At 42.8% G+C, this 13238-nt stretch overlaps 1 protein-coding gene across 4 annotated transcripts in view; it reads right to left on the reverse strand.

Annotated features, from left to right (window-relative positions):
* Positions 1 to 13238, reverse strand: part of BRIP1 (BRCA1 interacting DNA helicase 1) — a 148562-nt gene that overhangs the window by 102925 nt on the left and 32399 nt on the right. For all 4 annotated transcript variants that reach the window (XM_028708135.2, XM_028708132.2, XM_028708133.2 and 1 more), the window contains exons 7-13: positions 11680 to 11976; positions 6488 to 6709; positions 5005 to 5204; positions 2169 to 2301; positions 1479 to 1633; positions 1208 to 1373; positions 664 to 804 (exon numbers count right to left, since the gene is read on the reverse strand). In XM_028708135.2, coding sequence (XP_028563968.2) covers positions 664 to 804; positions 1208 to 1373; positions 1479 to 1633; positions 2169 to 2301; positions 5005 to 5204; positions 6488 to 6709; positions 11680 to 11976 — 1314 coding nt within the window. The remainder of the gene's footprint in view (positions 1 to 663; positions 805 to 1207; positions 1374 to 1478; positions 1634 to 2168; positions 2302 to 5004; positions 5205 to 6487; positions 6710 to 11679; positions 11977 to 13238) is intronic.

The following is a 13238-nucleotide window of genomic DNA, read 5'->3' on the forward strand; positions in this document are numbered from 1 at the left end:
GAGTGAAGGGGGGGTGAGGGATCAGCAAAAAAACCCACCTGCCTCTTTCTGCTACATGTGTACACTAGGCATCAGAGCTGACAACAAATTTGCTCAAAAAACCCCACTCTTCTGAAAACATTGATATTGGCCGTTCTCCAACTATTCTCTGAATGCACAGCTATGTCACTGCACATGTGTGTGTGTGTGTGCGCGCGCATATATATATATGTATTTATCTGGCAATAATCTATTCCAGTACTTAATATTTGGCAGTTGATACAACTCTTTGTTGTATGACATGCAATCATATTACATATTTGGTGCCTGCCACAATGTGCTGTCTCCAATGTTAGTTCTACTCACTGAAATTAATGGACTTGACTAACATGTTGATACAGTAGAGTCAAAATGTGAATGCCAGTGTTTTGGATATTAGTGAGCATTCAATTTTTGGCTCAACGATTCCTCACAACTGAGAACCTGATGCAGTTGTCACACTGCTTGCGCTAACCAAACAGGCACAACATTTTGCATGGTGAGGAAAGAGCAAAGAAACTATTGTATGGGAACCAGGCAAAATGTATACATCATATGGAATGCCCCAAGTAAACTAAACTACAGCATGGTCCCTACAGCATATTAACATAAGGGTGAACCCAAGCTCAGATGCAATGAACATACCTGGGAATTCCTAATAACATGGTTTGCTTCAAGTTGAATGGAAAACTTCACACCAAGCTCAGAAGAAAAGGAATCCATCGGAGAGAGCGTTCCTGAGGTCAACACGACTGATCTAACATTGCCACACATGTCTGAGAAGGCCTTGAGAGAAGAATTTTATTTATTACATTTATATCCTAACTTTCCCCCCAGTGAGTTCAAGACAGTGTATACGGTTTCTCTCCCTTCCCACATTTTATCCTCACAATGACCCTGTGAGGGAGGTTGAGAGACAGTGACTTGCCCAAGGTCACCCAAGGAGCTTAGTGGCTAAGTAGGGAGTTGAACCTGAGTCTTTCCAGTCCCAGAAGGTTCCAGGCTCAGTTCCCAGAATCTCCAGCTAAAAGGATCATGAGATCCTTCTCTGGTGGGAGACACAGGAGAACCACTACCAAAAACGCATTCCTGGACCAGTTGGGCAAATAATCTGACCTGGTATAAGGTCACTGTCCTGTCACTTGTCCCTAGGTTCTCTGCCGCATGCACACACCCAAAACTGTCTTACCACAGCTGGATTCAAGCACCAGAAACTGAGTGTATGCACTGCTGTTTTTTGTCGGGATCTTCTTTTTGATCGTGCAAAGAAACCATTCTCATCTGGAGTATCAACTGGATTTTCATTAGTCCAAACGTAGGCTTGCTGCAATGCAACTCTGTAGTCATCAGCAAACCTAAACAAAAATGACATAAAACCCTGAAAAATACCTACAATTTGCATGTTTAACTTTGAAATATTAACAGCTGGGGGAAAGGATTGCTTTCAGAGCCTCACTGACCTGTGATTCTCTTTAAAAAGATACCCCAGGACCATGAATAACCCCTTCAGCATAATCTGAGTCGAAGGGCTTATAATTGGAACCGAAACAAGCTCTTCTCCTCCATTGAACAGGTTTACTTTTTCCTCCTTTTCAAGAACAGCAGCAAAATGTTTCTGCAGAAGACCAAAAACAATAAATTAACACAGTAAGCAAGCCAAACTCCAGCTTCCTCCCAACCTGGTTACCTCCAAATGTTTTGGAATCTAACAACAGCTGGAGGGCACCAGGTTGGAAAAGGTTCACCTACATCAATAAATGGCTATAAAGCTTTGGTGTTCTCCATGACAGTTCGTAACAGTCATGCTAAAGAACAGAATATTCAGCAGGCAGAAACTCAAGAAATCAAGAGTTGCTCAAACTGTTGCTCAATATCGAAGTTCAATTTTAAAAACCTTTACAGTTTTAATTTAAAAAAATACCTGAAGAAGCAAACAAACACATTCCCCAAGATAAAGCAAGATGATAAACGCTTCACCTGGTCTGCAGTTCTCAGGAATATTAAACGATTATTAATTTAGACTGCATGGTATCATAGTTTCCTGGATTCAGACAAAATGGCCCAACTATGGTTTGCTGCTATACTGGGAACAGAGACCTTCAATACCCACACACAAGAGAAAATAAATATGAATTATTACACATCCCTACCTGTAAGATGGGAAACGTGGCGTTGGTTATTCCCATATCATGCAGGAACGCCACCATTTGTTTTCCACTCCAAACCTTACTAGAGGTCTCATAATTTCTCTCCACAAGCTGACCAATAGTTTCCCTCAACCAACTGTAAATAAATAAAACCCAGAAGAAGCAGAATTTTTGTACATTAGACCTTCCATTCTACACACACTATAGAAGTAATCAAATGCTTTAATGCACACAAATAGAAGGGCCTCCTCTGGGGTAGCATCCGTGTCATGCAATGTCCTGCTCCAGGAGGCTGGTTTGGCTCTAACCCTGGTAGTTTCACAAGACTGGAACTACTTTTAAAGACATGGGCTTGGCTGGCACAAGACAGTAGACCAAGCTAATGACTTACCAAGACCAGGAAAATGTGCAGACTCCCCAAGATGGGGCTCGCAACCACTCTGCCTCTCCAATCCTTTTTACTCCCATGTGCATGTTCTCTGAACATGGGCATGTGCTTAAACTCTCTCCTCGCTAACCACAAGCTCTAGCCAATAACAAACCTTGGCTGCAGCTTATGGTTACAAGGAGCAGAGCTTAACCGCAAGCCTGGATTTAGATGACACATTAAGCGAAACCACGGCTTAGCTTAGTGTGGTGCATGGCCCTGGTTACCCATAGTGTGATTCAGGCCACCAACAGGCATGATAAGCAAAAGCTCTAAAAATGTATTGCACGGTAACTAGTAGAGGACTGTTATAAAACTGGATTTCTTAGCTGGCAGCCCCACCACTTTATTTATCAACAGAGTCTTAATTGTTGGCCGCTTTATGTCTCATCTATTGCTTTCCGCCTGCTGCCTGCACTTCTGTTGGCAGACTTGACAGCGAGATCAACCTGAGTTTTCCTGATAAGGTTAAAAGACTTCAGGCATTTCGAGTCTTCAGCTATGTTCCTTTCATACAATGCAAAACATTTTTAAGATCTGAAAAGCCACCATGAAAAAATTTACCATCTCTGTTTCAGTAGCAACCACCTCCACTTCCCGCCCCTTGCACCTTCATAGCACAGAAGAGGTAATGGGAAGGCACAAAGTTTAGAATGAGTAAAATTAACCATCTGATCTGTTCTGAAAACCAATTTGGTCTAGAGTTGACGCTGCTCTAGAAGACATAAACTCACAGAATCTATGCCAAGCTACCTGACCAACAGAGTCATGTAAATTGTTCTACTGGTGGATGGAAATTTTTCAGGTTGGGGGGGGGAGGCTGAATTTTTGGATGCTCACACATATTAAAACAAACAAACAAACAAACAAACAAACAAACAAACAAACAAACAAACAAACAAAATACACACAAACTGGCCATGTTAGGAAGAAATGGTACACAGGTTTCTGTATCTACGGGTAGCTTCTATATGGGAAGAGTCCTCAGTACTCCTGATACAGACTGAAGTAGAACAGGCCAGCAACAGATCCATCATATGCCTATTGCACATATGACTCAGCTGTCAATCAGTAAGATTTCCCCCATCATTATTATCTTAATTATTTAACAGACAGGGAGAAGGGCTGCAGCTTAGTAATGCAGAACATGTTTTGCATGCTAAAGGTTCCAGGTTTGATTCCCGGTAGGGCTGCCCATTAGTGTGTAGACCAGCCTTTCTCAACCTTGGGTCCCCACATGTTGATGGACTAAAACTCCCATCATCCCTAACCACTGGTTCTGCTAACTAGAGAAGATTGAAGTTGCAGTATAACAATTATCTGTGGACACAAGGTTGAGAAAGGCTGGTGTAGACAATAAATTAGATGGGACCAATGGTCTGATTTGGTATAAAGCTTCTTTTATTCCTATGCCTTGACTTACCTCTTCTAGAGGCTTTAAATAGCCATGGCAATAGTAAAACACAAGAGGACTATAGTCACAGTTCAATTTAACTGAAGGTTGCAGGACTCCTGAACACTAAAACAGAAGGTGTGGGTAAGAAAGAGAGCTTTATTTAAGGCTTGCAGCCATACAGGTCAGGCTACAGGCACAACTAGAAAGTCTGAGAATAGCATCAGGGTGCCCAAGACCAGAAAAGAAGAAGAAGAAGAAGAAGAAGAAGAAGAAGAAGAAGAAGAAGAAGAGGAGTAGTAGTAGTTTGGATTTGATATCCCGCCTTTCACTCCCTTTAAGGAGTCTCAAAGCGGCTAACATTCTCCTTTCCCTTCCTCCCCCACAACAAACACTCTGTGAGGTAAGTGGGGCTGAGAGACTTCAAAGAAGTGTGACTGGCCCAAGGTCACCCAGCAGCTGCATGTGGAGGAGCGGAGATGCGAACCCGGTTCTCCAGATTACGAGACTACCGCTCTTAACCACTACACCACACTGGCTCCCCCCAAAAATTGCAAAGATGTTTCAACAAATGGCCATGTCCCTCGTGCCAGCTTTTAAAGGCAAGATGTGTCTCCCTATGAGACTGGTGTGCTTTGAGGCACACACTTCTCCACCGTGTGGGTCTGCTCCCAACAGTGTAGGTGGTGCCAAGTTCTCATCGACAGGAAGAGAACTTCTGGCTCAGCCCATCTGGCTCCCCAGCTCTCAGCTGTCCAGTCTCCCCTCTTGGCTGGATGACTTCCTTCCCTGCTGCTAGGGAATATATCCACTCTGTAGATAGGGAAAGGCATGGGAGCCAGGCAAACTGCCTCCACCTCCCCAGCTTCTAAAGGCAAAGGGGCACCCTTCCTCTCATCTCGCTCCTTGCTACTGGCATCCATCTTTTCTTCTTTCTCTGACAGCAACTGCCACCCCAGCCCAAGACAGTTGGGCTCACAACACCGAAAGGTATCTCCAGTAAATTAGCTTCCTCTTACTTTGTCAGACTGCAGCATACAGCACGCAATGGTTCGTGATCCTTCCTCCTAATGTTGTTATTCACCATGGTGTCCAGCTCCTCTCGGGCCAATTTGAGTTGAGTTTCCGTCACGTTGTAGCTGGCCGATTCCCGTGCACAATCCTCAATATTATGAGCTTCATCTAAAATGATCACCTGGTCTTTCAAGTCAATCTCCATCTGCAAAATCATGAAAACCAACAAAAACTAAACTCAAGTACCTGGTAAATTCACATGATTTCTTCTGTTAGAAGTGAAACTGCAAATTTTGCTTTACCAGGCAATGGATTTTCCTTTTTTTGAAAAACACAAAAATCTGCAGGAAGGAGGAAGTCAGTTGTGGATAATGGTTAAAGTGTTTGACCTGGGTTCAGATCTCCACTCAGTGACAAAGCTTACTCCTCAATATTGTATTAGTGGATGTATCTATAGTCATGTAGCTAATGTGACCATGATGGCCAAAACAATGAACAAAACAGGAGACAAAGCTTACTGAATAGTCTTGGGCCAGTTACTGGCCTGCTTCACACATCTATGAACTCAGCCCAGCAGAGTAACTATGGTTTGCTTTCTGGCAGCAAACCATGGTATTCCTCTGGAGCGGCTGTCTGGGTTACAGGTGGGCGACACTGCTTTGCGATGGTAACGGTCCTGATTGTATATGATGTAACTTGTATATGATGCTTGGAGAGTGCTCTTCAGCCCCATTTAATGTTCAATGTGGCATTCCTCACAGTTCAGTTTAATTCCCTGTGCTGTTTAACATACACATGAAACCACTGAGTGGTGTTATCTGGAGTTTTAGAGTATGTTGTCAGCAATATGCTGATGACATACAGCTGTACTTTACCTTTACAACTGCATGTGTGGCAATGGATGTGCTGGAGTGTTGTCTTGCCTCAGTAATGGACTGGATGAGAGCCAACCAACTGAAGCTCAATCCAGGTAAGACAAAGCCACTGCTAGTGGGGGTTTTCTAGACCAGATGGATGAGAGGTTAACTCTAGGTTAGATTACTGCAACAGTCTTATACGTGGGGCCGCCTTTGTAGATGGTTCAGAAACTTCAGCTGGTGCAGAATTTGGCGACCAAGTTGCTTGCTGGGGCATATTACACTGATTGTGGCCCGACTGCCAATTAGTTTCCAGGCTCTATTTAAAGTGTTGGTTTTGACTCATAAAGCCCTGTGATCATTAGATGAAGGGCAGTGTGAGAAATCTTTTGCTTGCTACTGGGCACCAAGTGTTCATGGAACATCACTAATATATTTTCTCCCTCTGTTCACAGCTCATTGGATGCAAATCACAATCTCTTCCTTTTTGTGACAATAGGAAGATCTTTTACACAGCAACATATGGAATTGCCTTCAGGTTGACCTTCATTAATATTATTTCTTAAGACAATTAAAAATAAATAAATAAATAAATAACATGTTAAAACACCTGCTTTGCAAATATACTTACACTCTCTCTTATTTGTGAGTCTAGAAGATAGTTGTAAGGACAAAACACAATCCTAGCCTCCGCCATAAGCTCTCGAGCTGCAAAATAGGCACAGGCACGTAGCTTCTTCCCGAGGCTCACTAGGTCTTCGATGTCCCAAGCCTGGTATTTCTTACGTGCAGATTTTAAGGCATGGTGTTCGCTAAGCTTATGGACTCCATGGTAGTAAGAACAAGATGTGCCCTAGAAGTAAATGATTTAAAAATTCAAGATTCAAATATGCACTGTTTAGAATAATGCTGCACCTCAGTGTAGTTAGTTTTGCAGAAGTGTATTTCAGTAGTATCAGTAGTATTCATTAGTACTGTTTTTGGGGGACAGGGGACAGGCAGGTGTGGGGGACTCCCTGGTCCTGAATGGGGTAACCGTGCCCCTGAAGGACCAGATGCGCAGCCTGGGAGTCATTTTGAACTCACAGCTGCCCATGGAGGCGCAGGTCAATTCTCTGTCCAGGGCAGCTGTCTATCAGCTCCACCAGGTACGCTGGCTGCAGACTGTCTCACCAGAATGGTGCATTCTCTGGTCATCTCCTGCTTGGACTACTGTAATGCACTCTACTTGGGGCTACCTTTGAAGGTGACCCAGAAGCTAAAACTAATCCAGAATGCGGCAGCTAGATTGGTGACTTGAGAGTGGCCGCCGGGACGATATAACACCGGTCCTAAAGGATCTTCATTGGCTCCCAGTGCGTTTCCAAGCACAATTAAAAGTGTTGGTACTGACCTTTAAAGCCCTAAACGGCCTCAGACCAGTATACCTGAAGGAGCATCTCCTCCCCCATTGTTCAGCCTGGACACTGAGGTCCTCCTCCAATGCTCTTCTGCTGGTTCACTCACTGCGAAAAGCGAGATTACAGGGAACCAGGTAGGGGACCTTCTCGGTAGTGGCACCCTCCCTGTGGAACACCCTCCCTTCAGATGTCAAGGAACTAAACAACCATCTGACTTTTAGAAGACATCTGAAGGCAAGCCCTGTATCAGGAAGCTTTTAATGTTTGGTGTTTTAGTATGTTCTGATATATGCTGTGAGCCACCCAGAGTTCCTGGGAAACACAGCCAGATGGATAGGGTATAAATAATAATAATCAGCTCAAGCAGGGCTAGTGAAATGCAGCATATTGGTGGAGTTCAAATGCAATGGGAAATCTTGATTTCTTGTTATACAGACAAACTGACAAGTCATAGGTTTACCATCCCCTCGTTTGTGGCTTCAGGGTAAGAAACATCCACTTTTACACAAACCACCATTCTTCATTACATCCAAACTTGGGGAATGGAAGTTGTTTAAACTCTTGTTAGTGAGAACAAGCCAGGATTAAACCGTGGACTCAGGTACTGGCTTGAAAAGTTTAAATAGACCACAGTTACCGTATTTTTCGCTCTATAGGATGCACCCGACCATAGGATGCACCTTGTTTTAGAGGGGGAGAACAAGAAAAAAAAAATTCCCCGTCTCTGCTCAGCACCCCTTCAGCCTGCATTCGCTCCATAGGATGCACAAACATTTCCCCTTAATTGTTGGAGGGGGGAAAGTGTGTCCTAAAGAGCGAAAAATACGGTACCTAAATTTGGATATTCACAGGGAACTGTGGTTTGCTTAAAAGTGAATGCTTCTGATCTCACCACACAAGAGGTGTCCTAGGTAGGCGTGTAATGCTAGTGCCTATGAATCTAGAATCATTTTCACGCATCTAAAAGGGCTGAATTCTGCAGAAAGGAGATTCTTGTTAAGTAATTACTGCACTAGCATTTGGCATATTCTCCTTTTGTGACCTAGCCTGTTCAATTATAGCTGTTTGTGTGTGTGTTTTTAAGTAATATAACAATTTGGTATTTCCCACAATGGCTACTAAAATGCAAAACAGAGGCAGAAAGACCTAAATGAGTCCCTGAAATCATATCCTTTTTAAGCTCTCTAAGGCTTCTTCAACAAACGAAGGCTAGCCGAGAGACGCTCATCCATGTTAAGCCTGTAACACAACCCTAAGGGAAGGTTGGCAGTGAAAGTGTTATCGCACTTGCGGCCTCTTAGCTCCGCAAATTGTCAGTTATCCGCTTATCAACTGACTTTTGCAATATGGTCTTAGGATAAAACAAAGACAACTAAAGTGACAGAGTTAATTGGTCCTCATTACCACGACAGCTCACCCTCAGGGCCTGTGGGGTAAAGAGGGTATAAAGACTTAACACCTTGTTTACACTTGTCAAATACCAAAGCCTCTTGATAACAAGAGGGGAAAGAAAGGGAGGGGGGAGTTTACCAACACTAGGCATAGTGTGTCGGCATTCTCTTTAGCAGTCAAGTATGGTCTGTAAAAGGGACACGGGTGGCGCTGTGGGTTAAACCACAGAGCCTAGGGCTTGCCAATCGGACGTTCGGCAGTTCGAACCCCCGCAATGGGGTGAGCTCCCGTTGCTTGGTCCCAGCTCCTGCCAACCTAGCAGTTCGAAAGCACATCAAAGTGCAAGTAGATAAATAGGCACCGCTCCGGCGGGAAGGTAAACGGTGTTTCTGTGTGCTGCTCTGGTTCGCCAGAAGCGGCTTAGTCCTGCTGTCCACATGACCCGGAAGCTGTACGCCAGCTCCCTCGGCCAATAAAGCGAGATGAGCACCGCAACCCCAGAGTCGTCTGGACCTAATGGTCCTAATGGTCAGGGGTCCCCTTTACCCTTTACCTATGGTCTGTAAAAGCAAAGAGGGCTATGCTCTGCCAACATCAACCTGTACCTGTCAGCCTTCTTATAGACAGCACTGCCTGTCAGCTTTCTCCTCCTTAATCTCAATGTTGCCCTTGCCAGGAGAAGGATGCAGATATTTGTTGGGTAGCAGTCTCAGTGGGTACCAGCCATTCTTCAGAAAGCACTGGTGGCTTATAAAATAAGGTGCCTACTGGGTTTGGACCACAACCCCATCCATGCAAAGTAGTGGGCTGAGTGTTGGACTACAACCGAAGGGACCGGGGCTTGAATCCATACTAAGTCACAAAGCTCATTTGGTGGCATGGGCTACTCAGACATGTTTGGCCTAAACTGCCTCACAGAGGCTGAAGTTACCATAACCTGCAGCAAACACACCAGTGATTAATAAAATTATTTTCATGCTTATAGGATATGCAAGCATTCCTAAAATATATGCTATTCCCTAACAGGGAAAAGGCTTCAACAACCAGACTGTACATGAGACACACACACGAACAGGAAAGTCCTCATCAGATCTTATCTCTACCATGGATTCACTAGGTGGGATAATAGTGCTGATTTATTTTACAGAGCTACGAATATAAGGTTCCTCCAAAAGAATTCCTTCCTCCCCTCCTGTCCCCCACCCCTGTCCTTATCCTCAGTGGGAGGTTTTTCTCCTTCTCATATGATAACAGAACAAAAAAGTCATCCAAAGTAGCTGAATATGTAGGAAAATTCAGGATAGGTGAATTGAAGTGCTTCTTCAAAAAGCACATCATCAAAGAATGGAATCTGCTAGCACAACCTGCAATAATGGCTTGGATAGTTTTAAAAGGTTAGACAAATTCATGGAAGAAATGGGTATCACTGACTGCTAGCCACAACGGCTGTGTTCCACCTGCAGTACTGGAAGCCATATGGCCTCTGAATACAAGTTACTGTGGAATACAGATGGGAAGAGTGCTGCTGGGCTCAGGTTTTCCAGAATTAACTGGTTAGCTATTGTGAGAACAGGATGCTGGGCTAGGTGGGCCTTTGGTCTAAACCAGCAGGCTCTTCTGAGGTTCTTAGGTGGGTTAGCCCAAGAGATAGTGATTAGCTGAAGACAAACCCAATGAACTTTCTGACTGAACAGGGATGAATGTATCCAAATTGTTCCCCACAGCACAATCCTATAAATGTTTACTGAAAAGTAAGTCCCACTAAGTTCAGTGGGGTTTTTTCTCAGAAAGCTAAGTATGTGCTTGCAGGCTTAAAGTGCTACTTAAAGAGCTATTAATCTTAATATCATATCATAATAATGAACATGTGTCCAAGCTCCGTGACTCCAGGACTCGCTATCTCGCTGGCATGCTCCTCATTAACTTTTCAGCGCCTGGAAAAGACTTTTCTGCTTTGCCAAGCTTTTGGAATGTGTTTTGGCTCCTGTTGAGGAATTGTGTTTTAGCCGGTTCTGGTTTTTAACTCTTTGTTCATATCATCGTTTTTATTATATTGCACTTTGCATTGAACCCTTTAGGGGCAAAAAGCAGGATAAAATTATGATATGAATAAAAATAACTAAAATATACGTACACTATATCTGGCACAAGTCTTCCCATGTCACAGGAGCATGAATATGGATAGTGACCATCCATTTGCAACATTTAGCACACAATCTGCAACCCAGTTATTTAATTTAGATTTAACCCTTTTGGCCATGATCTCCAGATTCACACCAGATTCTATACTATGTAATAGCAGTGTTTTGTTTTGTTTTTAAAAATGCCTGGCCTTTCAGCGCTGGGAGTTATTATGTAGGGAAATGAAAGACAACAAATTAAGAATAGAAATTTTAAAGATGTTTAAAAGATTCAAGAGTGCAGACAAATCTTCTCTACCACAGAGGCACACAACATACTTTCCAGGAACGCAGAGGCCTGATGAGATTTAAGCACCACAGTTTAGCAGACTATATGTCAAAACAGAACATGTTAAAAACACGTAAACGAAACAAATCCTGGTATTAAGGGGAGAGGTTACTAGGAAGAACCCATTATTCCTATATATGTACAGAAGAAGTCAAATTTGCATTTTTCTAATTTTTTAAACTAGACACTGAACTCAATTTTTCAAACCCCTAAATAAGGAAGGGGGGGAGAGCATTCCACTTCTGAATACAGTCATAATTCATGTTACGTTTGCTTCAGGTTGAGCGTTTTCAGGTTGCGACCCGGAAGTATAGGAAAGGGTTACTTCCGGGTTTCGCCACTCGTGCATGCACACAAAATGACGTCATGCGCATGTGCAGAAGCGGTGAATCGCGACCCGCGCATGCGCAGATTGCGTTCTGCTCATGTAGCAAACGGGCCTCCGGAATGGATCCCGTTCACAACCAGAGGTACCACTGTACTACATGAACGGCACAAGAAAATGTTAAAAGCAGTGAATATTATTTTCTTCAGGAAATGGTAAAGAAACAAAACAACTCACATTTTTGGCTTCCAGCAACTCTACACATTTTTCATTCTTGCTGCTGCAGCTGGACACTGTTGGATGGACACAAGTGTGGTCCCTGCTAGAAAGAATAGTCATAGGGATATCTGAATATGCCGTCCTCCGCATCTCCCTGGTAATCTGAGCAATTTGTTTGTGGGTGCGAGTTCCAAAAAATATTTTGGGGACAAATGCCTTTCCTCCATTTTCTTTCTTCTTTTTATCAGTTGCTTCTTTGACTTTTGCTTCGACCGAAGAACAGGAGCATTGAATGCAGGCACTGGAAGGCTGTAACTGAAGGGCAGAGAAATCTCTTTACGGACATTAGAACAGGAAAAATGTATTTTTTTCTCTCTTTCTCCAAAAGCGTTTCTTATTGTCTACACACAAGAAAATTGGGTTATCAACAACTATTCTTGGAAACAAGGCATTTAAATGGCTGTAATTATCTTTCTATGCTCCCCACCCATTTAACACCTGTTAAAAAGAGCCTGACCACGTAAAATAAAGTAGACTCTCTCATTTTAACCAGAGCTGTCTATTAAACAGCAGTCATCATAACACTGGATACCTGACAGCTTCAGACACAAATTAAGTTACCACAAATTAAGTTACTTAAAGGAGCTTTTTTTGCATATTGAGAATTAGGCTGCACTTTTTACATCCAGTTCTAGAAACAAAGGTCATGAATAAATCAAAGACTTGGTAAAACAGGAGCTAAAAAGGCTACCTTGGCCAGAACATTACAAAAGGAATTTAATTACTGTAATTTCAGCAGTCTAGAGGCAGCCAGATTCCACTAATGTCCAAATTAGAGAGCTCAAATCTGCCACCATTTTTTCACAAGTAAAACTAGGCTACCAAAGTAGAGGTATGAGAGCAATGACTGAGATATGGGATACAAATTTGCAGATAAATAAATTGAAGATTTTAATTTTTAAAACAATTGTGGGCACTTTACACAAGTAGTAACCAAGCGTTGTACAAACAAGCCCAAGGCTGAAATAAACAACTCTTTTCATGACAAACCTGATCCCAATAAGACTGCAATCTTATTCACACTGCCCTGGAAATAAGCCCCACTGAACACAGCATGACTTATTTCTGAGTAGGGATAGAGGGATCTGTCAATTTCAAATTCTCTCAGCTTTTCATTTTTCATTCTGAAGTTCGGTTCTCAACATTTCCACTACACTTTCTGAATTATTTTGAAGTCTTCATGAAAATTCAGCAGCATTTTAGTACGAATTTCTCTTAATATATACATTTGTATGCAATTACCTAATATACACATTTTTAGAGAGCAATTTTCCATGATAAAATGTGTTTTCACTATTATATGCATTTATATGCACACTTTACCCCAGTGGGAATTGCACTGCAAAATTTGGAGATTTTCCAAGGGTGGCTGTATTTCAGTTCACACATTGCTTTGGAAAGAGCAGATTAGGTAGGATCGCTTTCAAATGCAAATTGAATAGATTTTCTCCCCAAACCCTACGTCTGAGCAAACATGCATGCAATTGCACCCAAAGTGCTCTTAAAAAATCTGAAGC

Source organism: Podarcis muralis, chromosome 15, assembly GCF_964188315.1.
Source record: "Podarcis muralis chromosome 15, rPodMur119.hap1.1, whole genome shotgun sequence".
Lineage (NCBI taxonomy): Eukaryota > Metazoa > Chordata > Lepidosauria > Squamata > Lacertidae > Podarcis > Podarcis muralis.